The 25,352-nt window shown below is 35.9% G+C and overlaps 1 protein-coding gene across 7 annotated transcripts; it reads right to left on the reverse strand.

The window, feature by feature from the left end:
- Positions 1-2,151: 2,151 nt before the first annotated feature.
- On the reverse strand, positions 2,152-16,030 carry LOC109166712 (transcription factor EGL1-like). Of its 7 annotated transcripts, none has more exons than XM_019315607.1 (10): positions 8,983-8,988; positions 6,082-6,110; positions 5,822-5,950; positions 4,719-4,973; positions 4,540-4,636; positions 4,405-4,419; positions 4,246-4,302; positions 3,316-4,146; positions 2,717-3,157; positions 2,152-2,417 (listed from the first exon to the last, which is right to left on the reverse strand). In XM_019315607.1, exons 3-10 carry the CDS (start codon positions 5,932-5,934, stop codon positions 2,349-2,351), a joined length of 1,878 nt encoding a protein of 625 aa, XP_019171152.1. In that variant the 5' UTR covers positions 5,935-5,950; positions 6,082-6,110; positions 8,983-8,988; the 3' UTR covers positions 2,152-2,348. The 7 variants fall into 7 exon arrangements, with proteins under 7 accessions (XP_019171152.1, XP_019171153.1, XP_019171149.1 ...); XM_019315608.1 differs by lacking the exon at positions 8,983-8,988 and adding an exon at positions 6,442-6,960 and having other exon boundaries at positions 2,722-3,157; positions 6,082-6,208; XM_019315604.1 differs by lacking the exon at positions 8,983-8,988 and adding an exon at positions 6,442-6,956 and having other exon boundaries at positions 6,082-6,208.
- Between the last annotated feature and the right edge of the window lie 9,322 nt (positions 16,031-25,352).

Raw genomic sequence — 25,352 nt, forward strand, 5'->3', positions numbered from 1 at the left:
TAAATATGTTACCGGGGATATAATATTATAAGAATAACGATTGTTGTATTGCAAGTGTTCCAGTACAGAATCCTCAGAGTGTCTTAGTACAGAATATTGAACGTCCCCTTCCTCATTCAAGAATCATCTACATATACAGTATAATGGTAACAGCTATAATAATAGGCAGTAATGGCCTTCTAATAAGTGCAACGGCTCCCTTCCATAAGTGTAGGTCCCCTCCGCAACTGCTCTTTGATGAGGCGGTACGTAACAACTATATCATAATCAGGAGCTGAACCATTATTTCCTTGTCTTGAATGAGTGGGGTAGTAAATGACTTCTGCCCGTTGGGTTTCCATGGGGCGCCGGGTCAGGTGCCTGTTGACAACTCGGGTTGGGTGCTAGCACCATTACTCTGTCAATACGTTATTGAAGTGTATTAAAAAATTAGAAATAAATATATTAGTTTATAATGCTATAAAAATAGGCAATTACCTGCTCAACCAAAGCTTATATAGGAATTGAAAGATTAAATAACATTTAATCATGACATTAAAATGATAATAAAATAGTCATTGTAACATTGATAACAAGTAGCTTGTTAGAAAAGGTATGTTCCGGTTGAGAGAATTACTCTCAAGTCTCAACCTTTGGGTTTGAAATTTGAATTAAGTGGATGTATTAATTCCTTAGCTTGTATAAATAGCTTTTTTCCTCTGTACATTCATCATTAAGGAATACACTTGTTACTTGTATACATAGTCTACTGTGCTCGTTGTCTTACATAGCTTTATCTTTTCAAAATAAGAAAATGTGGAAAATGGCTTGAATTGCATGAAATAACTCGTCAACAAAGATCTTTATTATATGTACCATGCCTACCGAGCTCCTAATTAAGAAGAGTGATATTTACATTAAATTATTATTATCAATCTCTTCTAGTCGTGTGGGTATGCGAGTACTTGAAATTAAATTATTAAAACCGTGAACAACAACATTAAAGTAATCCCTCACAAAAAATGAAAGGAATTATCATTTGATTGGGAAATTTCAAGCAACCTTATCTTTCTAAAACAAGAAAATGTTGGAAATTGGCTTGAATGATATGAAATAACCCGTCAACAAATTAAAGATCTTTATCATATGTACGTAACATAACTTAGAGCAAGCCCATCAATGGATTTTGGTGCAGTTTTTGAGGAACCATTGCTGAGGTGGAAGAGAGAGATTATCATAACTTCTCCTGTAAAGTCTTTGATTTTTGCAGGAGAAACAAAAAAAAATAAAATAAAATACAGCGCACTTAGCAAGCGCGTGTGGTCGACCTTCTGAAATACAAAAAACCATTAATGACCTCCACTGCGGCTCGAACTCACAATTTTTCAAATAAAAATCCAACCCGGATACCATTAGACCACATAGTCTTGGTTTTTTTTTTTTTTTTTTTTTTTAGTTAGATGTTTTTTTTTTTTTTTTTCCTTTTCTTTTTCTCTTCTATTTTTCTCTTTCTCCTACATGTCTTTCTAAAGTTTTGTGCAAAAATCAAATTAATGAAGATGCTCTTATAATTTTCAATTAACAAGAGCCGTATTTACTTTAAATTATTATTATCAATCTCTTCTAGTCGTGTGGGTATGCAATTACTTAAAATTAAATTATTAAAATCGTGACAATATGAAAACATTAAAACTAACCCCTCACAAAAAATAAAATAAAAAAAATAATGAAACGGATTTATCATTTGATTGTCAAATGTCAAGCAGCCCTATCTTTCTAAAATAAGAAAATGTTGGACATGACTAGACAAACGTTTGTATCGCATGTTGTCCATTTCCTTTGATTTTTAATCACTGTACTTTCACTGGGGGCTGCACCTAACCAACCACCTGCGACAAAATTGTACAATCTTTGAAGAGCTGCCTACCTTTTCTTTCAACTTTACATCTATCCTAAGGTTCAATGCACTTAAAACTTTGGGGGTAGTGAAAGGGACTCAACTTTATTGACAATCGGTGGTTAGCGGATTATATTAGCGATTCATGGTGATAGCAAATTTGTCCAAGGGTTTGAAAGAAAATGTTTAGTAAAATTAGCTGTTTAGATTAACGGTTAACATGTGAAAAGACTTAAAATACATTCATATATAAGGCCTTGTTGTAACTTTGTAAATTGTAAACCAAGAAATATGAGGAAGATGGATTTTCAACATGTTTTACTGTAAACAACTCCATCAACTGGTATTTCATGTTTCCATATACAAATGGTGTGGAAATGCAAGCAAAGGTTTATCACTAACTCAAACTACAGATTTGAAACTCGTAAAAAACTTACAAGATTCGCGTGGCTGAGGCTATCTTCAACAATGTTCAGATCACTCTTTTAAGCGCTTGTCTAATCAAGGCTGGTGATGGTGACGTTAATTTTGACGCCTTCATCTGCAATTAAGGGCACAGCCATTAAAGAAAGCCATGAATTTGTTAAGTAAGCAAAAGTACTGAGAAAACGAACAGTTCTAAGCGCTTTGTGGTGTTGCATTAGGGAGCTGAAATGAAGAACAACTAGGTCCTGACGTCCTGTTTACTTCAGGAAACTGTTCTCTGTTTTTCGTTTTCTAATTTTTCAGTTTTCGTTCTCTGGTTTTTTGGTTTAGAAAACTTGTTTTACTAACTGTGCTAGTAAACATGTTTTCTGTTTTCGATTCTCGAATTCTCCAGCTTGAAATGACATGACATACCTTACATTTAACACTCACTGATAGAGTCCCGTCATCGCCATTGGAAGATTGGATTGTTTCGCAATCCAGATGGAGATTGTTCAATGCCTGTATGATTTTAATCAACACGCCCTCACTCCACTGGCACCCTATCTCGATCGTAACGTCCTCATCAGTAACACTAACAGCTACATCACGAGCTGAGCCATTTTTCGCGATACTCTTGGAGGCTCCTTCTGTTTCGCTCGCCTTCCTCTTTTTAGAGGATGGTTTCTTGTTGTTGTCGATTATGTTAGTGCCACAGTTATCTGATGTCCTCTCGGCATCGTCACAGTCCTTACAGTTTCTCCCCATTCTTGCATTGAGCTCGAATCCTTCCTTCTGAGACTCGGCCTCCCAGACTCGTGTTTTGAGATCCTTGAGGTATTCAATTGTCTCGTCGAGGATAGATACTTTGTCAGCCTGTATAAAAAGACACAAATATGCGTTTTCAACAATGTTGAAAAAATCGCTAGGCACCCTCTAGGCACCTGGGGACCGCCTAGGCGCGATTTTTGCAACACTGGTTTTCAATGTGTGCACTCGAGCTAGATAGTTTCTTACAATACGAGTGTACTCACCTTGCCACTACTGGGGATCAATGATGAAAGAATCATGAATCTTTCGTTTATTTTTTCTCTACGTCTTCGCTCTGATACCACACGGCTCCTATCACTTTCATCCGCTTCTAGTCTACGAGGGTCGTTCTTCCCATCGCCCTCTTTCCTAGTGTCGGGGATGCATACCATTCTTGCCACTCCCGAGAGCACCTTCTTTAGTAACCTTTGTGAAGTCTCGATCCTCAGCGTCTGAATGTTGGTCGATATTTCCTTCTTCCAACCACCAAAACTCGATTCTCTATTGCCATTCCTAAAATATGGTCCTAAAATAAACTGATGAGAGCTTTTCAGAACACTCGAAAGAATGCTTTGGTAATGAACATCGTGTCCTTGCCCACGGTTATCCAACGGAACCAAACTTTCCTGGTTGCATTCTTGGTTTTCTGGCGGGGAATGCTCAACCATCTCTTCGTCATTTAAAAAATCAGAAACCTTTTCTTCGGGGTTTTCATAGTTCTGGGAGATACAGTCACTCGAATTCGTGGAATTATGGATGCAATTGCTGATATCATCTTCCACGATTTGACAGTTTGGTGGCTGTGAAGCTTCTGCTGTTGCACCTTTAACCTTAAATTCATCTGCCTCCAAACCATTCGAACTATTGTCGGGGGAATCAATGTTCTCCTCTTTCGGGCTGGCCTCAAGAGTGTCCTGGTTGGGCTTACTATTGACAATATCTCGGTCATTTCCATCATCTGTAGAGATATAATTAGGAACTCCAGGAACAATAGGACAAGGAATGTCGAGATACGAGGTTTTTAGGTGTTGAACGAGGCCTCGATCCTCTTTAACCTGAACACGAAAAGTACAAAAGTAAAACAACTCGAAAATAATCATGAAGAGAGGAATATTGGAGTCAAGAAACGAAGAACTGATCCAAAATTGGCTCACAAGTTCAGTGACTCCCAGCTCGATAACGCCTCCCAAATGTGGAAAACATACAACAGTCTGCAAGTTTTAAAAAACAATTTACCATTTCTAGCAGTTTACGGTGAGCACAAAGAGTCAAGCTATAGCAAACAATTGTCGGGGCAAAAGAAGTAGAAATACCTGAATACATGCACTCTGAGGAGTCGAAGAAGATTCAATTATTTTCAAAGGGAAAACGAAAACGAAGATTCAGTATCAAAGGATAAACCGATATTGTCAGTATTAGCAGCGTTTGTTAATAAATCGTTTACTTGCCTTTGCAAGCAGTGTACGAGTAAACACTCTTCCATCTGCCTGGGGAGCGTTGCATAGCCAAACCGTTTGGTTCTTCGCTAAGGCCTTTCCTGGCAACCTGATAATTTTTTACGAGAGTTAACATCTGTGCTTGGGACCCTCGCTTTAATACTCTCGAAAGATGAAAGTGAGTTAATTACCCCTGGCCAATATTGAACACGAATGACATGCAAACCAAGAAATACCACTCTGTATCGGTGAGATCTTCGGGAGATAAAGCTGCAGATGGTATCTTGGCATGTAGGTTCGTTTCCCCCGCTAAGAGAGACCCATAAAGCTCCCTCAAATGTTCGGTTCTCTGCAAGCCCAGCTGGTCGGTACTAGTTTCTGCAGCTTGCACTGTTTTCCTCGTCTTTATATCTCCATTATAGTACCCGTCACCCCATTCCAAAACCCTACACCATATCATTACCAAAATTTCATCACTTTTTCTTTTGGCTATTAAAATTTTTTACTTAAAAAGTCATTGTATCAGAAACAAGGATAACGAAACCCTGCAGGCTCCCATTAAACAAACGATAAAGAAAGCACTTCCAAGAGTCACACAGAGGTCACATTTCGAGTTAAAGACGAAATATTCAGTCTCCTAAACATAGTTTAAGTTCACAGATGCTAAATTGATTATAGTATAGTTCTTTATAATATGTTCTGTAATAGAGACCATGGTAAACCTACTTTTTAACTGTATAGAAGGCATTCAATCAACACGAAGCATAATAATTGCATAAAAGACAGCTCCGCCATACATCATGATGTGCATTAATATGATTCGATTAGACAACATAACAAACGAACCAATACAATTAAAAGATCCATATGGTTACTACGCAGAAAGCCCCTCAACCACATAAAAATTTAGGGTTCATTACCACTCTGTGGTCCCATCCAAGTTGCTGAACATATATATGGTGGTGGGTGGAATCAATGAGGGAGGCCCCATCTGGTTCCACCGATTTTATGGAGCTCTGAAGCATTTTCTTATCTTAAAATCTCCAACCCATAAGTTGCCTTTAGACTCTAGGAAAGTGTAGGGGACAATACATTAACTTCTCCTTCTTGGTTCCTCTATATCTTGCAAACATCTCAAAATCTATGGATGCCAATGGTCCCAAGATGCAAGAAAAGAACAAAGATTGGCCTATGCCATGACCATAACGCTACAGGATTTAGGAAAGGGAAACTGTGAACTTATTCGCCCGGAAAAGGAAAAGAATGTTAAAAGCGGGAGTAAATGTTTGCATACCCTGGTTGGGCTGAAGAAATGGTCCAGAAGATTGCATAGCTCCACTCAATACTTCTGATTGCAAGAGCAAGCTTCTCCCTTAGGTTTTCTGCAAATCCCTCTCCCCTTGCCATTATCAAGCTTAGCTTACTATAATCATGCAAATTTTCATAACAATATCCAAATGCATCAGTGCCCAAAATGAGGAGAGCATATAATCCAAACTTCAAAGAAGCAAGAAACTCACACACACACACACACACACACACATATATATATACCTGAGCAAAAAGGTACTCAAATTAAAATGCTTCTATATGGGTTTCAATTGAAATCTTGATTCTCACTGCCACAGTGCCACACCATGTAGCCTCTTCCTCCTGCCTCCCATTGACCACCTTCTTTTAGCTAAAACCAGCAACCAAAACCTCACTTTTTAGCCTAAAATTTCACAATACTGCTGCTGAAATGGTCATTCAGAGCAAGAATATAAATGGGTCAACTGCTTCTTGAGCCAAGACCCCAATAATTGGAAAAAAGAGAAGTAGTTCTGCTATGCTGGAGCCTCAAAAAACACTCAAAACACATAGGGAAACAACACATCTATAACCCAACCCTGCAATTAAGCTAAATCTACTTACAGCATTTGACTTCTGGCTCTTGAACAAACTGGGCAAACCTCAATGTAAACAAAGATTGGATTTTTTTTGAATAAATAAATGGAGTCGTAATGAACACTGCTTTGAAATGTGCACTTCAAAGGGGAGAAAAGTCTCCAAAAGCAATAAAGATCCAGCCTTTTGGCTTCCTGAGCTGAAACACAACTTTGGGCAACCAACAAAATACCCAAATGATTAGCCTATTGGGTAGATACAGAGCAATGAGAGCATATCCAACACACACACACACACAATAAAAGAAGCAAAAGAAGAGTTGGATACAAAAACCAGGAAGAAGAAGAAGAAGAAGAAGACGACAAAGGTGCAGGTAGCTGGTTGTGGCTGCTGAATGGAGAAGCAAGAAAAGAGAGCTGAGCTAATAAAAGACAAAAATTAATCACGATGGAGCCCAAGAAGACAAAGACCAAGTTGATAGCATCCAATTTTATGAAAGCGGACCAAGAAAATGTCAAGTGGTTTCTGGTTTGTGTGCAGATTAAGATTTCTTTTCCCCCCCAAAGGCCCCTAATATTTGATTTTTTTTTTTCCTGCACGTTTGTTTCGTTATCTTCACTGTACATATATAAAATCATTGTTGTAAAAATCAGTCTGAGCCAACCACTCAAGCGACGATAAAACCCTAGGCGCTCTTAGGCGAAGGCGATTTCAGGCGGTTTTATTTGACCGGCCGATTAGGTGCCTTAGGCGTCGGGTTGGGCGCCTTACTCTGCCTACTTGGCGCCTAACTAGGTTGAGTTGACACCCAATTCGGCCAATCATTATTGTGTGGACCATATTTTGATAAGGTAAATAATATACATTCAGTAAAAAAATAATGTACATTCAGCACAAAAATAATGTACATTGTATTCAGGAAATGTACATTATTTTTCTATTGAGTAATTTGAGTGTACATTATATTATATAATATACATTCAGTATAAAAATAATGTATAATCAATATATTAAAAATGTACTTTTTGTTATGGTCCACATAACACTGTGTGGACCATGGTCCATACAATAATTTGCCCAATTCGGCTGAGTGATATTTTTTGTCTGTTTGGTTGCTCCTCTTCTATGTTCATCCAACCATGTACTCAACTAATCATCTAACATATGTAATTGACTAATTTGTAGGATTATAATAGTCTAACAATTAACAGTTCTGAGTCAGAAAAGGAGAGACGATATACTCAAATTACTCGACCGCCTAGGAGGCGCCTAGGTGCTCTAGGCGCTAGGTGTCCTCCGGGCAGCCTACTAGTGCCTAGCGCCTTCTGCAACATTGTAAAAGTACACTACTGTAGAAATATTGAAATATGAATATATGATGCATTTTTGGAAAGGACAATAATATAACAGTTTGACTGTTCATCATTTATTTAATTCTGGAATAATATATCAGTACAATTGTAAGGAATAAAATAATTCATATTGTGATATTAAAGTCAATGGGTGTTTGATACACATAACCAGATCATGAAAGTTATTAGAATGAAAGATTATGTTTATAATAAGTGGTTGATGAAATTAAGTGTTTAGTGAGTGATATATGTAAAAGGATTAAATAGACATTTATGATTTATGTATATGTTTATTTTATTTTTGGTTGGGGAGGAGAATTAATGGTCTATGGGTACCACAACTGTATATTCTATTTTATAGAATAATATTTATTTAATCTATTTTTTCAGATAATTTATATGCAGATGAGATAGGGATGAAATAATAAACGATGACTTTAATGATAAACTGATAAAAGGTGTTGTAAAATAACATGAGCAAAAATAATTATAGGTTATATATATATATATATATATATATATAGAGAGAGAGAGAGAAAGAGTCAGGTGCGGGTGGTGCTTTTCGTGCGATTGTGCGGGTGGACTCACATTAAACATTACACTGGCGTACTTTAAGTACACAACAGACGCACATTAACATACAAACAAAATGCATTCAGAATACAAACTCACGCACCTTAATCACAAAACTCACACATCTTAAGCATACCTTCACGCACCTTAAACACAAAACTCACGCACATTAAGCACAAAAACACATGCACCTTAAGTTTTAACAACTCCTATTAAGTACACACTCAGGCACATTAAGTACAAAACTCACGCACCTTAAGCACAAGACTTACGCACCTTAAACACAAAACTCACGCACATTAAGCACAAAACTCATGCACTTTAAAGTTTCAACAACAACTCACATTAAGTACACACTCACGCACATTAAGCACACAACTCACGCACCTTAGGGACAAGACTCATGCACCTTAAGTACAAAACTCACGCACATTAAGCAGTACACACTCACGTACATTAAGCACAAACCTCACGCACATTAAGCACATGACTCACGCACATTAAGTACAAAACTCATGCATATTAATCATCCGTACAATCGCACAGGAAGCATTCACCCGCACTGGAACTTAAACCTATATATATTCAATGTTTTATTTTATTTTTATTTTTAATTTGTAAAGAATTTTGAATTTATCACAACCTTAATTCTTTACCTTCAAATCTTCATCACTAGCTGTAATGTATACCCCACTCTCACCATTTTTTAAAGCTCATCATTTTATTGGTTAATGATCTGACATGCCTATATATAGAGAGAGATAGAGAGAGAGACTCACATCATTTATTATGTTGGTTTGTAAATTATATATGGGTGTGAATTAAAAGGATGGTGATTATATTTAAATTAAATGTTTATTATTTATAAACTGACAATATTGTGCAGTTCTTGCTTTGAATTAAAATAAGTGAAACATGCATATGATTTATGGTACCAACTGACTTTGGTTAGTGCGTGCATTATCATATAAGGGCATGACACCTATTAGCTATCATATAAGGGTATGACACCTATTAGCTACTAAATTATGTGTTCACATGAATCACAATCATTTCTTGGCATTGACAATTACTAGGGGTTGACCCCTAGGATACAAATTTTTGGCACTTTCTAAAAACCTCGTTTATTCACATAATAAATGTGTATTATTTGCCCCCAGACACTTAGGTCAATGGTTCACTAGACATTATTTGAAAGAAGAGGTCAAGATTCGAACTTCGGCGATCACAGTGTGAGATTATTACGTTCAAAGTGGATAGAACCTTTGTGTGCACTGACATTTAGCGTTGTCTGTTGAGACATTGAGTCAACATGATTTACATCCTCTCAAATGCTCTGTCGGACCTGAATGTGGGGACCCTTGGAATTGGGAATTCAAAGAGTTGGCCTCCTTAGCAAAAAAAAATGGGCAACATGATTTACAGATTATTTAGCAGTACGAAAATAAATATTAGAGAAATTCTATGCTAATATTTTTACTTCATCAATAATCAAATCAAACGATGAATGCATGGATCTGATTTGTAAGGCACATAGTATTACATAAGGACATCCTCAATAGTGAGGATTTTGGTGTGGTATTTTAGGTGCCACCTAGGAGAGAGATGGGGAGAGAGAAGAAAAAAATAAAAAGAAATGAAAAAAACAAAAATCTGACGCCGGAAAAATGTCAAGAAGAAAAGTTTGGCTTCCAGCCTTCTCTTTAACTTTTTCTCTCTTATTGAGTCCACAAAAGTCTCCATATTGCAGGAGAAAAGTTTGGCCAAAGTCTTCATTTTCCATTTGTGAAAATCCCTTCCATGAAATTTTGTTGTCCTAAAATTTGGTGAAGACCCTTCTAATGGGGATGCCCTAATCTACTTTCGATGTACACGTGTAAAAGTGAGTCTTTATACTTAATATTTTATACTTTTCAAAGAAAAATATAAATTTAAATACTAGTCCATAACCACATATTCTTTAGGGGTAAAAAAGTCTTCTTTCCATTCAAATTCCCAACCACAAAAGTATAATTTGAAAACTAATTTTTCATTCACCCAATAACTACTTTGGGCATGTAATAATATATGAAAACCTATAAAAATGAATTTAAAAATCAACTAAATATAATAAAAATCAATAATATTAAGGTTATAACAAAAATACAAATTGTGTTAATATAATAAATTACATTAATGACTTGTACCTTATATTATCTTTCTTATACTAATACACATAATTTATAATGTTAATACTCATCTTTTAAAATTTTCATTAACACCATTAATTTTAATTAAGTTATAATTAATTTGAATTAAAACTATGTTAATGTAATTAGTTACAGTGAAAACTTATACATTGAACTTTCTTTCTTGTATATTTACAAATACTTTCTAATTTACCATTTTGTTCTTAGTTTTGCTTACACAATTTCAATCCTAAGATTTTTTTATTTTATTATTTTTTTTAACATTTCTATGAGTTTTGTTGAAACTTACAATTTCTAATTATACTTTTAACTGCATAATTTTAGTATTGGTATATATAAAACTTTTAGCTCAAACTTTGTGATGGTTCGAAACAAATTTAATATTATTCTTTCTTTTATTTCTTTGAGTTTCAACAAAATGAACTATTCTATTATTCAACTACATATAATTATATACTCTGTATTTAATAGTTTGAATTTTTGAATGTTGAATATGATTGATGGAAATTTCAATTACTTAATATATTATTATACGGATATTTTATTAGAATAAAATATGACAAATAAATATAAAATTCTAAACAAATTAACAATTTAATTACTAATTGTACGTGAAAATATAATGCTTTTTTATTTATTTATTTATTTTGATAATGTAATCATACAATTTTTAGAGTTAATTCCAGCAAAGGTCTTCCGACTGTTGTGATTTTTCACATTTGGTCCTCGTTTAAATTTGGACGAATTAAACCCTTGACTATCAGAATTGTTTCACCATTAGTCCTTCCGTGAACCTAGTGTTAGTTAGACGTTTAGATAAGGGATAAAAGAGTCATTTCATATGTTGGGAGTCTTTTTGCAAGGTAAAGTCGGATTTTGTAGCTATGGTTTGGTTCATGTTCTCTTTGCCCAATTAGGTCCTAAAATCGAAGTCCAAACGCCGGAAAAAAAACCAATGGGTTCAAACGCCTCTAGAGAGGGGGCTAGTTTGGATCTCTCATTGTGACACCCCGGAAATTCACTCCTTAAACCTGAACTAATTTGTTAATTAATTCCTATTTTACCTTACAATTCCTTCTTAATTCCCATTGAGTTTAGTTAAGGGACCTAGTTTGACCAAATCCCTTACCCTTTTAATTTGATCAATGGGTAGACCTTGTGCTTTATTCCTTGTACTCTAGACTTTAATTCCCTCCTAACCTTTATGTGGAAAGAAGGGGCCCTTTTGGTCTTTTCACAAATTTTTAACCTTAAAACCCTACCCTAGCCAAGATACTCCAAGACATTTCAGAATTTCTCCTACATCCCTTTCTCTCTTGCTCTCCACTCATCCTTCTCTTCATGAAACCTAGGAGTTCATCTTCACATTTCTTCAAGAAATCCAAGTCAAGACTTCAACTTTTTAACACTCCAAGACTAGAAGTGGTAAGATCTATCCTCCTACACCTTTGCTACTCAAGATTTCCTTCCTCTTTCTCTATCTTGTTGGGTTTTGGGAGTTTGTAGAAGATCAAGAGGTGGGTGAGTTGTTAGGTTGATATAGAGAAGCTTGTGGTGTTTCTTGAAGGTGTTTGCTAAGCTAAAGAGGTAACCCATGTCCTACAAAATCTATTTTATACTTGCTATTATGATTTCTTGACATTCTTGATGCTATTGAGTGATTTTGAGCATATTGTTGTGTTTATACCATATTAGAGCTTGTATTTAGGGTCTTTTGATGCTATTCTTTGAGCTATTCTATGTGTTCAAGTTCTTTGTTGATGGGTATGAGTTTTGAGGTGTTTTAGACTTGAACTTGAGCATTCTTGCATTTTTCCGCGAAGGGATTTTCTTCTCAAGTTCGGTACCAGTGGGGCCCTGGCGGGTGGTTCACCACCCACTGGTACGGGTGTTCAGTGGGACCTTGATGGGTAGTTCACCACCCACTGTACCGCCCACTGGTACAGTGTATTGATTTCTTGACCTCTTGTTTTGTTGATCCATTGTGCACTTGTGTGTCTTCGTTGATGTTTCGTAAGTCTAGAACGATGTCTTAAGTACCATTGGTAGGACTTATGAGTCTTGAATCATGTTTATGATCCAACTTTGTGATTTGTTGGGTTGAAGTGAAGTTTATGACGTTCGTATGAGCCTTTATGATTATCTTGTTGAATTGCATGCTAGCTACATTATTCATTGGTACTACTATGTGCTTTCCTCGTAATAATCTTACTTATTCTTGATGAGGATTGGTAACTTGTGTTTACCAATCGTGGTGATCTCTTGATGTGGAAATCATTCGTTATTTTGGCAATACCTTGAAATGTTTTCTTCGTGTTCTTTCTTGAATTCCTTCTGTAGAAACAGTAGATGGAAACTTTATTTCATATATTGTCTGATTTAGATTCTCCATGTTACAACCATATATATAGGCAATAAGGCCTAAAGAAAAGCATGATAAATGCAGAAAACTATTCATCTTCTCAAGGTTATAACTACCTAGAGAAGAGTAATAGTCTAGAGAAGAGTAACAGTCTGCCTATTTCCAACACTCCCCCTCAAGCTGGAGCATATAAATCAAATGCTCCAAGCTTGTTACAAATGTATTCAATCCTAGGTCCACGAAGAGGTTTAGTGAGAACATCAGCAAGTTGGTCATTTGACCCAACAAATGTGGTAATGATGTCTCCAGATGCAACCTTTTCTCGTATGAAGTGACAATCAACCTCAATGTGTTTGGTTCTTTCATGATAGACAGGATTGGGGGCAATATGCAAAGCTGCTTGATTATCACAAATCAATTTCATAGGACCGAGTTTATAGAAATTGAGTTCTGTGAGAAGCTGTTTAATCCAAATTAGCTCACATATTCCAAGTGCCATTGCTCGATATTCTGCTTCTACGCTTGAGCGGGCAACAACATTTTGTTTCTTGCTTTTCCAAGAAACAAGATTACCACAGAAAAGAATACAATATCCTGATGTTGATCTTCTATCCCAAGGGGCATCCAGCCCAATCTGCATCTGTATATCCAACAACTTCTGTATGTCCATGATCTTTATATAGTAATCCTGTACCTGGAGATCTTTTCAAATATCTTAAGATTCTAGTGGCTGCATCCCAATGACTTTGACATGGCTCTTGTAGAAATTGGCTAACTACACTTACAGCAAATGAGATATCTGGACGGGTGATCGTCAAGTATAGTAGTTTGCCAACTAATCTCCGGTATCTGCTTGGATTGCATAGAGGCTCCCCCTGTCTTGGAAGAAGCTTGACATTTGGATCCATGGGTGTATCGATTGGTTTGCAGTTTGTCATACTTGTTTCTTCAAGAATGTCTAAAACATATTTCCGTTGGGACACATAGATACCTTTTCTAGATTGAGCAACTTCAATACCAAGAAAATATTTTAATTTCCCAAGGTCTTTTGTCTCAAAATGTTGACACAAGTATTTCTTGAGCTGTTCTATTCCTTCTGTATCATCTCCTGTGATGACGATGTCGTCAACATAAACCACAAGATATATGCTTTTTCCAAGAACATGTTTATAGAAGACAGAATGGTCGGCCTTGCTTTGGATCATGCTAAATTGTTGGACCACATCACTGAATCTCCCAAACCAAGCACGTGGAGATTGCTTTAACCCATAGAGAGACCGTTTAAGACGACAAACAAGACTTGTTCCTGTCCTAGCCACAAAGCCAGGGGGCTGCTCCATATATACTTCCTCCTTCAAGTCACCGTGTAAGAAAGCATTTTTGATATCCAACTGATATAACGGCCAGTGAAGATTGGCTGCCATTGAGAGGAAGAGGCGAATAGAGGTGATTTTGGCTACAGGTGAAAAAGTGTCTGTGTAGTCAATGCCAAATTCCTGTGTATATCCTTTAGCAACAAGTCTAGCTTTAAGTCTATCAACTTGTCCATCTGGACCAACCTTCACACTATACACCCATCTACAACCAACCACAGTTTTTCCTGGAGGTAAAGAAACTAACTCCCAAGTTCCAGAAGAATCAAGTGCCTCCATTTCATCAATCATTGCTTGCTTCCATCCTGGGTGAGTTAATGCCTCCTTGACATTCTTTGGAACAGAAACAGTAGACAAACTAGTAATGAAAGCACAATATGATGGAGACAGTCGCTTTTGTGTGAGAAAATTATAGATAGGATAAGGATTTCGAGTGGACCTTTTACCTATTCGACTGGCAATGGGAGAGTCTTTTTCTGTTGTGGTTTGGGCTATGTTAATGGGAGGCAAAGATGTAGGACATGAATCAATTGGACATCCATCCTCTTGGGATTTTTGACGGTTGCGTCGTTGATAGGTGTACATATATGGTGAAACATGTCATTCTTCTTGAATGGTTGGATTTGGTGTAGTTCTTTCAGGAATTTGTATAGTTCTTTAAGGAACATTGTGAGATACAGGTTCTGAAAAAGTAGGAACAGGGAGAATTTCTGTTACCTCAATGGGTTCCCCTAGGAAATCAGACTCGATGGAGATGGAAGAGAAGAAAGGTGTTGTTTCAAAGAATGTAACATCACATGAAGTATAGAAACGATGTGTTTTAGGACAGTAACACCTAAAGCCCTTTTGGAGACGAGAATAACCAATGAAAACACACTTTATTGCCTTAGCATCAAGTTTGTCACGTCCCGGAGAAGAGTCATGAACAAAACAAGTGCACCCAAAGATCCGTAATGGGAGCTTATGGAGAGGTTCCTGTGGGCGTAAGATGTGAAGAGGAATTTTTCCTTGCAATACAGAAGAAGGCATTCGATTTATAATATAGCAAGAGTGAAGTATAGCATGCCCCCAAAAATTCTTAGGAACCTTGTTATGAATAAGCAAAGTACGGGCTGTTTCAACAAGATGCCGAATTTTCCGTTCAGCAACACCATTTTGCTGAGGAGTTCTAGCGCATGAAGATTCATGGAGTATTCCATGTGATGAAAAGAAAGAAGTGAAAGAGTCAGAAAAATACTCTCTTGCATTATCACTTCGTAAGATTTTGAGATATACCCCAAATTGATTCAGAATTTCATTGTAGAATTTCTGAAATACATCAAATAATTCAAAACGATTCTTCATTAAAAAGACTCACGTGCACCGAGAGAAATCATCAATGAAGACAACAAAATATGAAAATCCCAAAGTAGATGAAACCCGACATGGTCCCCAAACATCAGAGTGAACTAGAGAGAATGGGGTATTAGCCCTCCTATTCACCCTACTAGGATATGAGGTTCTTGAGTGTTTCCCAAGTTGACATGACTCACACTCTATGGATTTCAAACTTGACAAACTTGGAACAAGTCGTTTTAATTTATTGAGATCAGGATGCCCTAAGCGACAATGGTTAAGGAGAGGTGAAACAGTAGCAGTGCAAGCTATTTTGGTATTGGTAGAACATAAGAGGTGGTAGAGACCTCGTGATTCATTTCCTACACCAATTGTCTCCTTTGTTTGACGGTTCTGAATAATTACAGAATCAAAGGAAAAGGTAACCAGACAATTAAGAGAGCGAGTAAGTTGATTAATTGAGATCAAATTGAAGGGACAACCAGGAATGTAAAGGACATTAGATAAAGATATAGAATGAATAGTAACTTTTCCAATTCCTATAGCCTTTCCTTTTGACCCATCACCAAATGTAACAGCAGGAAGAGAGCTTGAGAAATTAATATGGGAGAAAAATGAAGGGTTACCAGAGATGTGATCTGTGGCTCCAGAATCCAAGACCCAAACTGATTCAGATTTTAATGTAAGGGCAGTATGAGAGACACTGCTACTGGAAACCTTCCATGCACTGTTCAGAATATTATGTTCTGCCATAATCATCGGAAAAATATGAGAAAAACATTGTAGGGTCTCAGAACAGAAACAAGCTGATCTGGAAAATTTGGCCGGAAAAGGGGTCCACGCGCCGGCGCGTGGAGGCGCGTGACGCCGGAGCTACGACTGTGAGGTGGCACGTGGAGGCGCGTGTGGAAGCCGTTGGTGACCGGAAAAGTTTGGTCAGTGTCGTCGACGCTTCTCTAGGTGGTTTGACACACCAGTTTGTGAAAAGAAATTATCTAGGATGAAAAAATCAGAGAAGGGCAGTAGCAGTGTAAGAACACAGTTCATCTGTGTTTATCTGGAGAAGATTTCAGGCCCCAAAGAAAGGTGGCTCTAATACCATGTAGAAACAGTAGATGGAAGCTTTATTTCATATATTGTCTGATTTAGATTCTCCATGTTACAACCATATATATAGGCAATAAGGCATAAAGAAAAGCATGATAAATGCAGAAAACTATTCATCTTCTCAAGGTTATAACTGCCTAGAGAAGAGTAATAGTCTAGAGAAGAGTAACAGTCTGCCTATTTCCAACACCTTCGATTGAACCTATCATTATGAGCTTGTACAATTGGTGTACCTTATCGTGATTATTCCTCGATTAAGCTACTGTTGAGCTTATCCGTTGTTGTACACACTTCATGTGGAACCTATGCTTCGTTGTATCTTTAGATTCCTTATGCATTGACTCTTATTGAGATGGTAGATTTGATATGGTGGAACAGTGGATAATGTGGGGACTTATGTGTTACTGATATGTGTGGCGAGCCTCTGGCTCTATTTGCAATGGGTCTTGTTGGTGTAGGAAGCCCTTGACAGGTCGGTGGCATGTAAAACCTCGATCAACCATTGTGAACTGATCCGGTAGTGAGTTTAAAGCTCCGGATTGCCGTTTGGATTATTAATTTATGGGCAACTTGGGAAACTTATTACAGTTGCTAGAGAAGGTAGCTAACCCGTTGGGCTTGGAATCCCAATAGGGGGTGTATACACTTAAAATTGCTAGATCTGTTTCCATTGGACTGCGGTCCGAGTCGTTGCGATGACTCCGTGGTATGTGATTGACGATTTGGAGCCATCCACACTGATCCACTATGATTTGAGTCATTGTGATGACTCTATGGTGAATGACTTGGTTTGGCTATGTCATTTGTGGATTTGAAACCTTGTCGGGAATGGATTGATTATGATTCTTGTAACTCTTTGCTTATGAGCATATCTTCATGTGATCTATTGATTGATGTTTGATTACCTTACCGTTTTATCGTTGAATCCGTATCATTGTCTTCTTGTATTGATTCTATTGCTTAACCGTTTGTCAGTCAATACTATTGAGCGAATCTCTTGATGAGTCTAATGATATGTCTATCTCTTGTTTTAAAGCTAGTGTTGCTAAGGCTATACTTATGTATTCCCAAGTCTCAAATGATTTTCTTATAAAATACCTATATTGTACTCAACGCGTTGGAGTGAGTTACTTAGCAATTTTCGCTAACAGTTGTAATACCTTAATGTTTTCAGGTGCTAGTCAGCCCGAGAGCGCGTAGTGGAGCCGGTTTAGACTAGATTTATCTTTACTCTAGTTTAGATGTTTTAGCCCGTGTGTCCTTGTTCTTTGACTTGCAGTTAGTAGTTGTTTGTTAAGCCTGTGCATCTAGATAGAAGATCTAAATGTGGCATAGCACCCCTTGACTTTGTTAGCTTCCGCTGGAATTCTTGATGTTAATGGATAGTCGTTATCTTTATTTCCCAAGTTAAGCTCCTTTTCGTTGTTAAGTTTTGGGGGTGTTCCACTTATGGTGCCGCGCGCCTCTGGAGAGGGGCTCCTCTGATCTAATCTTGGTTTTGCTCCCGGGGCTCGGCCCTTCCTCTGTATTAAAAAAAAAAAAAAATCTGAGTCCAAACTCAAGATCAAAGTAATGATCTGAGTTGTGTTACGTTGTGTCATATCATTATATCTGTCTCTCGTTTTTATTTAACTCGACCATAGCTAAACTTAGGAAAATGTTATTTGCCAAAATCTTTCTACGCAGGTGTAGGTGGCAGTATGAGTAGAGTACAAGGGGTCATGGCATTGTTAAATAGGAGAAGTGATGTTATCTATGCTTTTTGTTATGTTTCACTTGAGTTTATTGTTCTTGTATTCAAAGATTGAACTGCAACACATAAATGACATTTGAATCTCATGTGTAGCTGGTGTGTTTGAATCTCATGATTAAGGTGAAGGCGAAGGAAATTGAGGTTGAAGGGCTGAGAGGGAAGCTTGTGCGCAACTTCAAGCATCTCAACCTTGATTTCCAGACGGGGAGACCGGAAAAAGGAAGGTGAAGGTTGATGCCGGGTTCGGATCGCGCAAAACCACCGCCGCTATAAAAACATATTCAAGAACATGAAATGACTATTTTATCCATGATCTAAACGTCTAATTAATGCTAGGTTCACAGAAAGACTAATGGTGGAAGGACTCTGGGTTTAATTCGTCTAAATTAAAAGACGAGGACCAAAAGTGAAAAATCACAATAGTCGGAGGATCTTTACTGAAATTAACTCTCTTTTTAATATTGAACATTTATTTATTTTCGCAATGCGCTTCATTTAAGAAGTATTTTTATAAAAGAAAACTCTAGGTCAACATCATTGGTAAAAAATGAGCTTTTTCTTGAATTTTTTGTCTGAGATTTTCTATGTGAATAAGATATGAGAGAGCATAAAGAAAAGAACATAAATAACTCATACTCCCTAGTTTTTTCCTCATGTTTTGAAATATGTAAAAAAAAAAAAAAAAGCTTTGGTGTACGTGCTGCATGCACAAGTATTGCATGTGTCCATTGGGGGCGATTCGAATGATTGCTAGTAGCGATGTCAACGAGGCGGGGAGTATACCCCCGTCCTCATCCCCAAAACCCCACCCTGATCCCCGTTCCCGCTGGGGATGAAAAATGTACTGGATTCGAAGAATAACGATTAATGTCCTAGAAGTTGGTCGGAGAGGCTGTTGGTGTAGACAAACACGTAAAGCACCATAAATAACAAAAATAAATGTTTGTTAGATTCTTGATGCTCGGAACTCGGAAGCCGATCGGTGCTAAATGATGAGGAAGGAGAAATCTTGTAGAATTACAATTTTATCCCCATTTTTTACAGTCAACAAACAGTCAAATTAACAGATGACTAAATTAGGTAAAAATTGCATTGTTGAGGACTTAATTGGATAAGAATGATAGTCGATGACCAAATTGGTAATTACATCATAGTCGATGGATCATTTTAGTTATTAACTCTAATAATAATAATAATAGTAATAATAATAATAATAATAATAATAATAATAATAATAATAATAATAATAATAATAATAATAATAATATTATTATTATTATTATTATTATTATTATTATTATTATTATTATTATTATTATTATTATTATTATTATTATTATATTTAAAAAATTGGGGACAGGACGGGACATATCGTTCTCACAGATGCTCAATCAATGCATTACGATGTGCATAATGAGCTTCTTTGTCTTTTACAAAGTGAAAATTATATTTTATGTACTTTAGTTTTTAATTAATCTATATATAATATTAGTCTTGTTTTAATCGTCTTAAAAAAAATCTTTCAAATGGTATAATTTATTTTTAATTATTCAAATTTTATGTTAAAGTATTTAACAATATAGGTAAATACATAAAAATAAAATAAAGATACAAAAGGAATTGATAAAAAAAATCAAGGGCAAAAAAAGGAATAAAAATCCTTACACCAAAATGGCGTTCATCTACAGTGCAGCGCCATCCATACTGTAGTCAAACGCCAAAATTGCGTAAGATTTGGCGCCTTCTTTGGAGACGATTCTGCGCTAAATCTTACGCCATTTTGGTGTTTACCGTCTTCATTGGAGACGACCTAACACTTGTATACTTGTGTCTCCTTTAAACAAATATATTTGACATGTTTGGTGATATAGTTAACTTATGAACTAATTTTGACTTATTTGATCACTATTGAGTGTTTGATTAATTAGTTTTTTGTAATAATTTATTGCTCCAAATGCTAAAAATCAAAAAGCTGATCAAGCTCCTCAAAGTAGTTTTTTTTTTTTTTTTTTTTTATCAGATTTTTGATAAAGTCATTTTGCATGTAATCAGTTATCAGCTAATAGCTAATTTACCAAATATTTTTCTACAATGATATCAACTAGTCAAACTCACTAACTCAATCACCTAACAGCTATTTACCAAACATTCATTATCTTATAATCTCATCAAAGTTCATAAATGATTGAAATATTTTAATAAATAAATATGAATTTAATTTTATAATGGCTAAACTGTCATCCTGCACCATGAATTATAACGGATTCTTCATCCCGCACCCTAATATTTCATAAGTGATATTTAGATCCATGAACCATTAAATATTTTTCACCTAGACCTTTTTTTACAGGTTGCAGGTAATCTATGCTGACATGGACTTTTTATTTTTTTTTTCTTCTAACACCTTCTCCAGCCAACCACCCGTTGCTGTTACTACAGGTGCAAGAGGGGCCAACGGGATCAACAGACCATTGGCCATCCGGAATTTGGTTCATGTTCGAGCTCCTGGACGGTGTTGCACAGCATGAAATCTGCACGTACTCGATCACATCCTCATTCACGTCAATGCAACCAAAGTGGCCGTTGAGTTTAGAATGAGCAGCAGAAGCATGGGCATCAGCGCGACAAATCTGAATCAAACCAGCTAGTAATCCCTGCAAGAGCAGTCCGCACCTCGTGGCTAGCATTGGTCACCGCCACGCTCTTCTGTGGCTTCCTTCTGCTTGATCAACGCTACTTTTACACACATCTCCCTCATCATTATTCGGCAGATCAACTATCTTGTCAACCATGGCCTGGGTACATATACATCAGGCTGGCGGGTATGCACATTTGGAGGGGCATGCATAAATGCATGCATGGCTAAAGGGGTTGCACCTTAATCTCGATAGAAGAAGTAAGTTGAGAGATGTGTAAATGGTAAGCAAATTAAAACTCACTTTCTTTTGAATCGGAAAGAGCTTCCAATTCTGGGGAGATTCAATCTTGAAGGATGTTGGCTTCTTCACGCTCATGCTGACACTGATGCAACCATCCTTTGGGATCGTCTTCTCCTCCTCCTCGACGGGAGTCATCTTGTGCGAGCATTTGTGCTCGCCATTGCGGACCATCTGATTAAACACCACACCAAATTAGATAAAATCACAAAAATCTATCAGAACTCACAACTATATATGAATATTCAGGCCGGAGTTTGGGTCTTAATGGTGCGAAATTTCGTCTCTTGTAGATCAGGGTGAAGGTGCCACCCAAGAATTCTTGCAATTTGCTAATATAACACACACACACACACACAACAGTTCAGAATTTATAAGATAAAATTTTCTTGATTTTAATTAACACATAAATCAAGAAAATGGTATAAAAACCTTTTAAGAAAGAGGTATTAGCTAGCTAGTTTCTAACAGACACAAAAACACAAACGTATGTACGCATTTAGCGATAATCTTACATTAACCTTAGCAGTGATCTTGGAGTCAAGGAATGACTGACAGTGTTCCACAATAGCCTAAGTCCTGGCCTGTCTACTTATTCGTGACTTTCGTAGGAAATTTTCATTAAAAAAATAAAAAATAAAAAAGATCTCGATCCAGTTAATAGACATCCAGGAGCGCGGCCATGAACTGGTTGTGGTTCACTCCCCTATCCCACTCCGGCGGGAGGCCGTCGGAGATTGTGACGTAGCGAATATCGAGATCGGGCTTGCGAATGCCGGAGAACATGGCGTCGTTCCGGCGATTGCTCTTGGTGAGGTGGTAGTGTACAGAATCGGTGTTGAGGAAAGTGATGGCGAAGCCTTTCTCTGCTAGCCGGCAAGTGAGGTGGACGGATGGGGTGATGTGGCCTTGTAGCGTATAACATCTCAAGATTGCATGCGGCTTTTGGCCGGAACCTGTCGTAGCTTGGATTATTTTTAACCGACAACTGTGTTTAAAAATTCTCAGAAATGTAGAAGAGAAGAAAGCATATCAAGATTGATGGTTGGGGGTTGACTTAAAAATTTGGTCATTGACTTAAAAAAAAAAAAAGGTCTACATCAACTAATAACTTGTGCCATGTCATCATATTAACCTGGAAACTTGTAAAAAAAATTTAGGTGAATAAAAATTTAATAGTTCGTGGATAAAAATATCACTTATGAAAGGCTAGGGTGCGAGATGAAGAATTTGTTATAGTTCATGGTACAGAATGACACTTTAACCTTATAATTAGTACAAACTATTAACTCTGTAATATTTATAAAATTGAGAAAAAAAAAATATTAATCCCATATATCTATTTGGGTTAATTAATGACTAATAATTAAGCAAAAAAATATTTGTAAAATAGTACCAAGTATTTATGAAACTCACTACCTGTCTTTTTTTTTTTTTTTTTTTTTTTTTCATTTTTCTCACTTTAATTTTCGTCATATAAATGGATAAGTTTAATTTACATTTTTTACACGAGACACTGCTCTCCTATGATTCTCTCTCTCCCCCTATATATATATATATATATATATATATATATATATATATATATATATATATATATATATATATATATATATATAGAGTAAAAGACATTTTTGGTCCTAGACTTATAGTGGCTTGGACAATTTTAGTCCTTTATAAAAAAAATTTGCCATTTTATGGACAGAGTTATTGTGGCGAGAACATTTTTGGTCCTCCGTCTATATTTCTGTTAGATAACCGTATGAGAGAGGGGCAATTACGTCAATTTAGGCTATCTCTTTATTGTGAGATGGACGATTTTGGTCCCACAACCATGCCTTTACTCTGACCCTCATTTATTTGTAGTTTTGCACTACGAAATGCTCTGCCCACAACCATGCCTTTACTGCAACTTAGACTCTCCGACTCCTTCGAATTATGACCGAGAAGAAAACAAAACACACAGATATAATAGATAGAAGGAGATAGCCTAAATTGATGTAATTACCCCTCTCTCAGGCGGTTATCTAACAAAAATATAGACGGAGGACTAAAAATGTCCTCGCCACAATAACTCTGTCCATAAAATGGCAAATTTTTTTATAAAGGACTAAAATTGTCCAAGCCACTATAAGTCTAGGACCAAAAATGTCTTTTACTATATATATATATATATATATATATATATATATATATATATATATATAGAAAGAGACTTAGGTGAGAAACTGCGACCTACTGCAAAAGTGCACACAATCTACTCCCAGACCGGCATGTATAGATGATGGTGAACACCCTAAAATAGATTGTATGTACTTATATAATTCTCACGTTCTTACCTAAAATATGATTCTCATATAATCCTCAATTTTTTAAAGTAATGTTATTTTATCATCTTAAAATTATTTACTAATATTTGTCTTCTGTGAGTATTGCTCATGATGTGCTCAACTTATTATGAGTTTAAAAAATAATTCACGTAGTAATTAAGGAAAATTCTACAGATATAGAAAAAGCATCCTGCCACCATTCATTTTTGTCCACACGAACTTAGCTCAATATATAGTTCAGTAGACAGTATTTTGGAGAAGAAGACATAATTCATTTTTACGTATAGTAATAAATACAACATATTTTCTACATTACAAAACTTTTCATAACGACTAATTAAATACACACCAAATAAATAAAATATTATGCTAGAGACTTGTACAATTACTACTCTCTATTAATCATTTTTTGACATGTTTATCTTTTTATTGATCATGGACAAATATTTTTCATTCCTAAAAGTTTTTCATAAAAATAGAATGAGAAAAAAAAAAAAAAATTCTAACAAGAACATAAACAGAACGAGGAGTATACTTCCCGCGACACTGTTCTCATCCCTAAATTGGAATGCAACATTCATCTTTTTATCATGCTCCTAAACCAATCTACTACATTATTTTAAACTATGTTGGGAAGGTAGTCTAATTTATCTTAGCCAATTACGTGTACTTAATTAATTAATCAAGTAATTAGTCAATTATGACTCACTCTTAGTCAAATAACCTACCTAAAAAGTTTTCGTTTTCCATATTAACAATTGCCACGTGATTGGTTGAGCAAATGCCATGATTGCCATCACTACATACTGAAAGAAAGTAACCCAACCAAGTTAGTTAGATTAGGCAAATTATTCTGTGAATCCAGATTTAAAATACATAATTTATATATTAAATGTTCACAATTTTGTAAAAAGTAAATTGTGAACACTCAATATGTAAATTGTGATTCAATATGTAAATTATGTATTTTGAACGCCGGTTCCTAATCCATGGTATAACTCTCTATTAGGTTGTTAACTTAATAATTACAGGATTATAAGTTTGATTATTAATTAAAGGGAGCAATCTATTAATTTTACCTTATCTTCCCCAATTGAAGGAGACTAGGATAGGGACCATATACCATTTTTCCATTAGAACACTTAAACGTCATGTTGGATATCAATGAGCCTTTAATTGGTGAATTCAACTTTGGTTATTTCACTTATTTGCAAGTTTCTTCATTTGATGCAATTCATTAGGAATACACATGACTACCTATGGTAGCAAGAAGTTACAAATTCAATCGTTGCAATCATCATAAGTTTTTTTTAAAAAAAAAAAAAAAGATAAAACCCTAAAAAAATAGAATAATACTCCATCCGTCTCATTTTATGTGTTTGATTCAATTAACGAGGTTTAACTAAAATTATTTTTAATCCAATTCTTCATAATATTAAGTTTAGTATTAGTATACAAAATTTATATATTTAAAAACTACACTAAAAGTACTATTAAACACAAAAAATTAAATTTAAAAATAAATAAAAAATATTAAAGAAAATAAACAAAGAATAAAAAGTTGATTTGACCAATGAATAATAAGTATGACATATAAAATGGGACGGAGGGAGTACTATATATACTAA

The sequence above is a fragment of the Ipomoea nil genome, unplaced genomic scaffold (genome assembly GCF_001879475.1).
Source record: "Ipomoea nil cultivar Tokyo-kokei standard unplaced genomic scaffold, Asagao_1.1 scaffold3104, whole genome shotgun sequence".
In the NCBI taxonomy this organism is placed as follows: Eukaryota; Viridiplantae; Streptophyta; class Magnoliopsida; order Solanales; family Convolvulaceae; genus Ipomoea; species Ipomoea nil.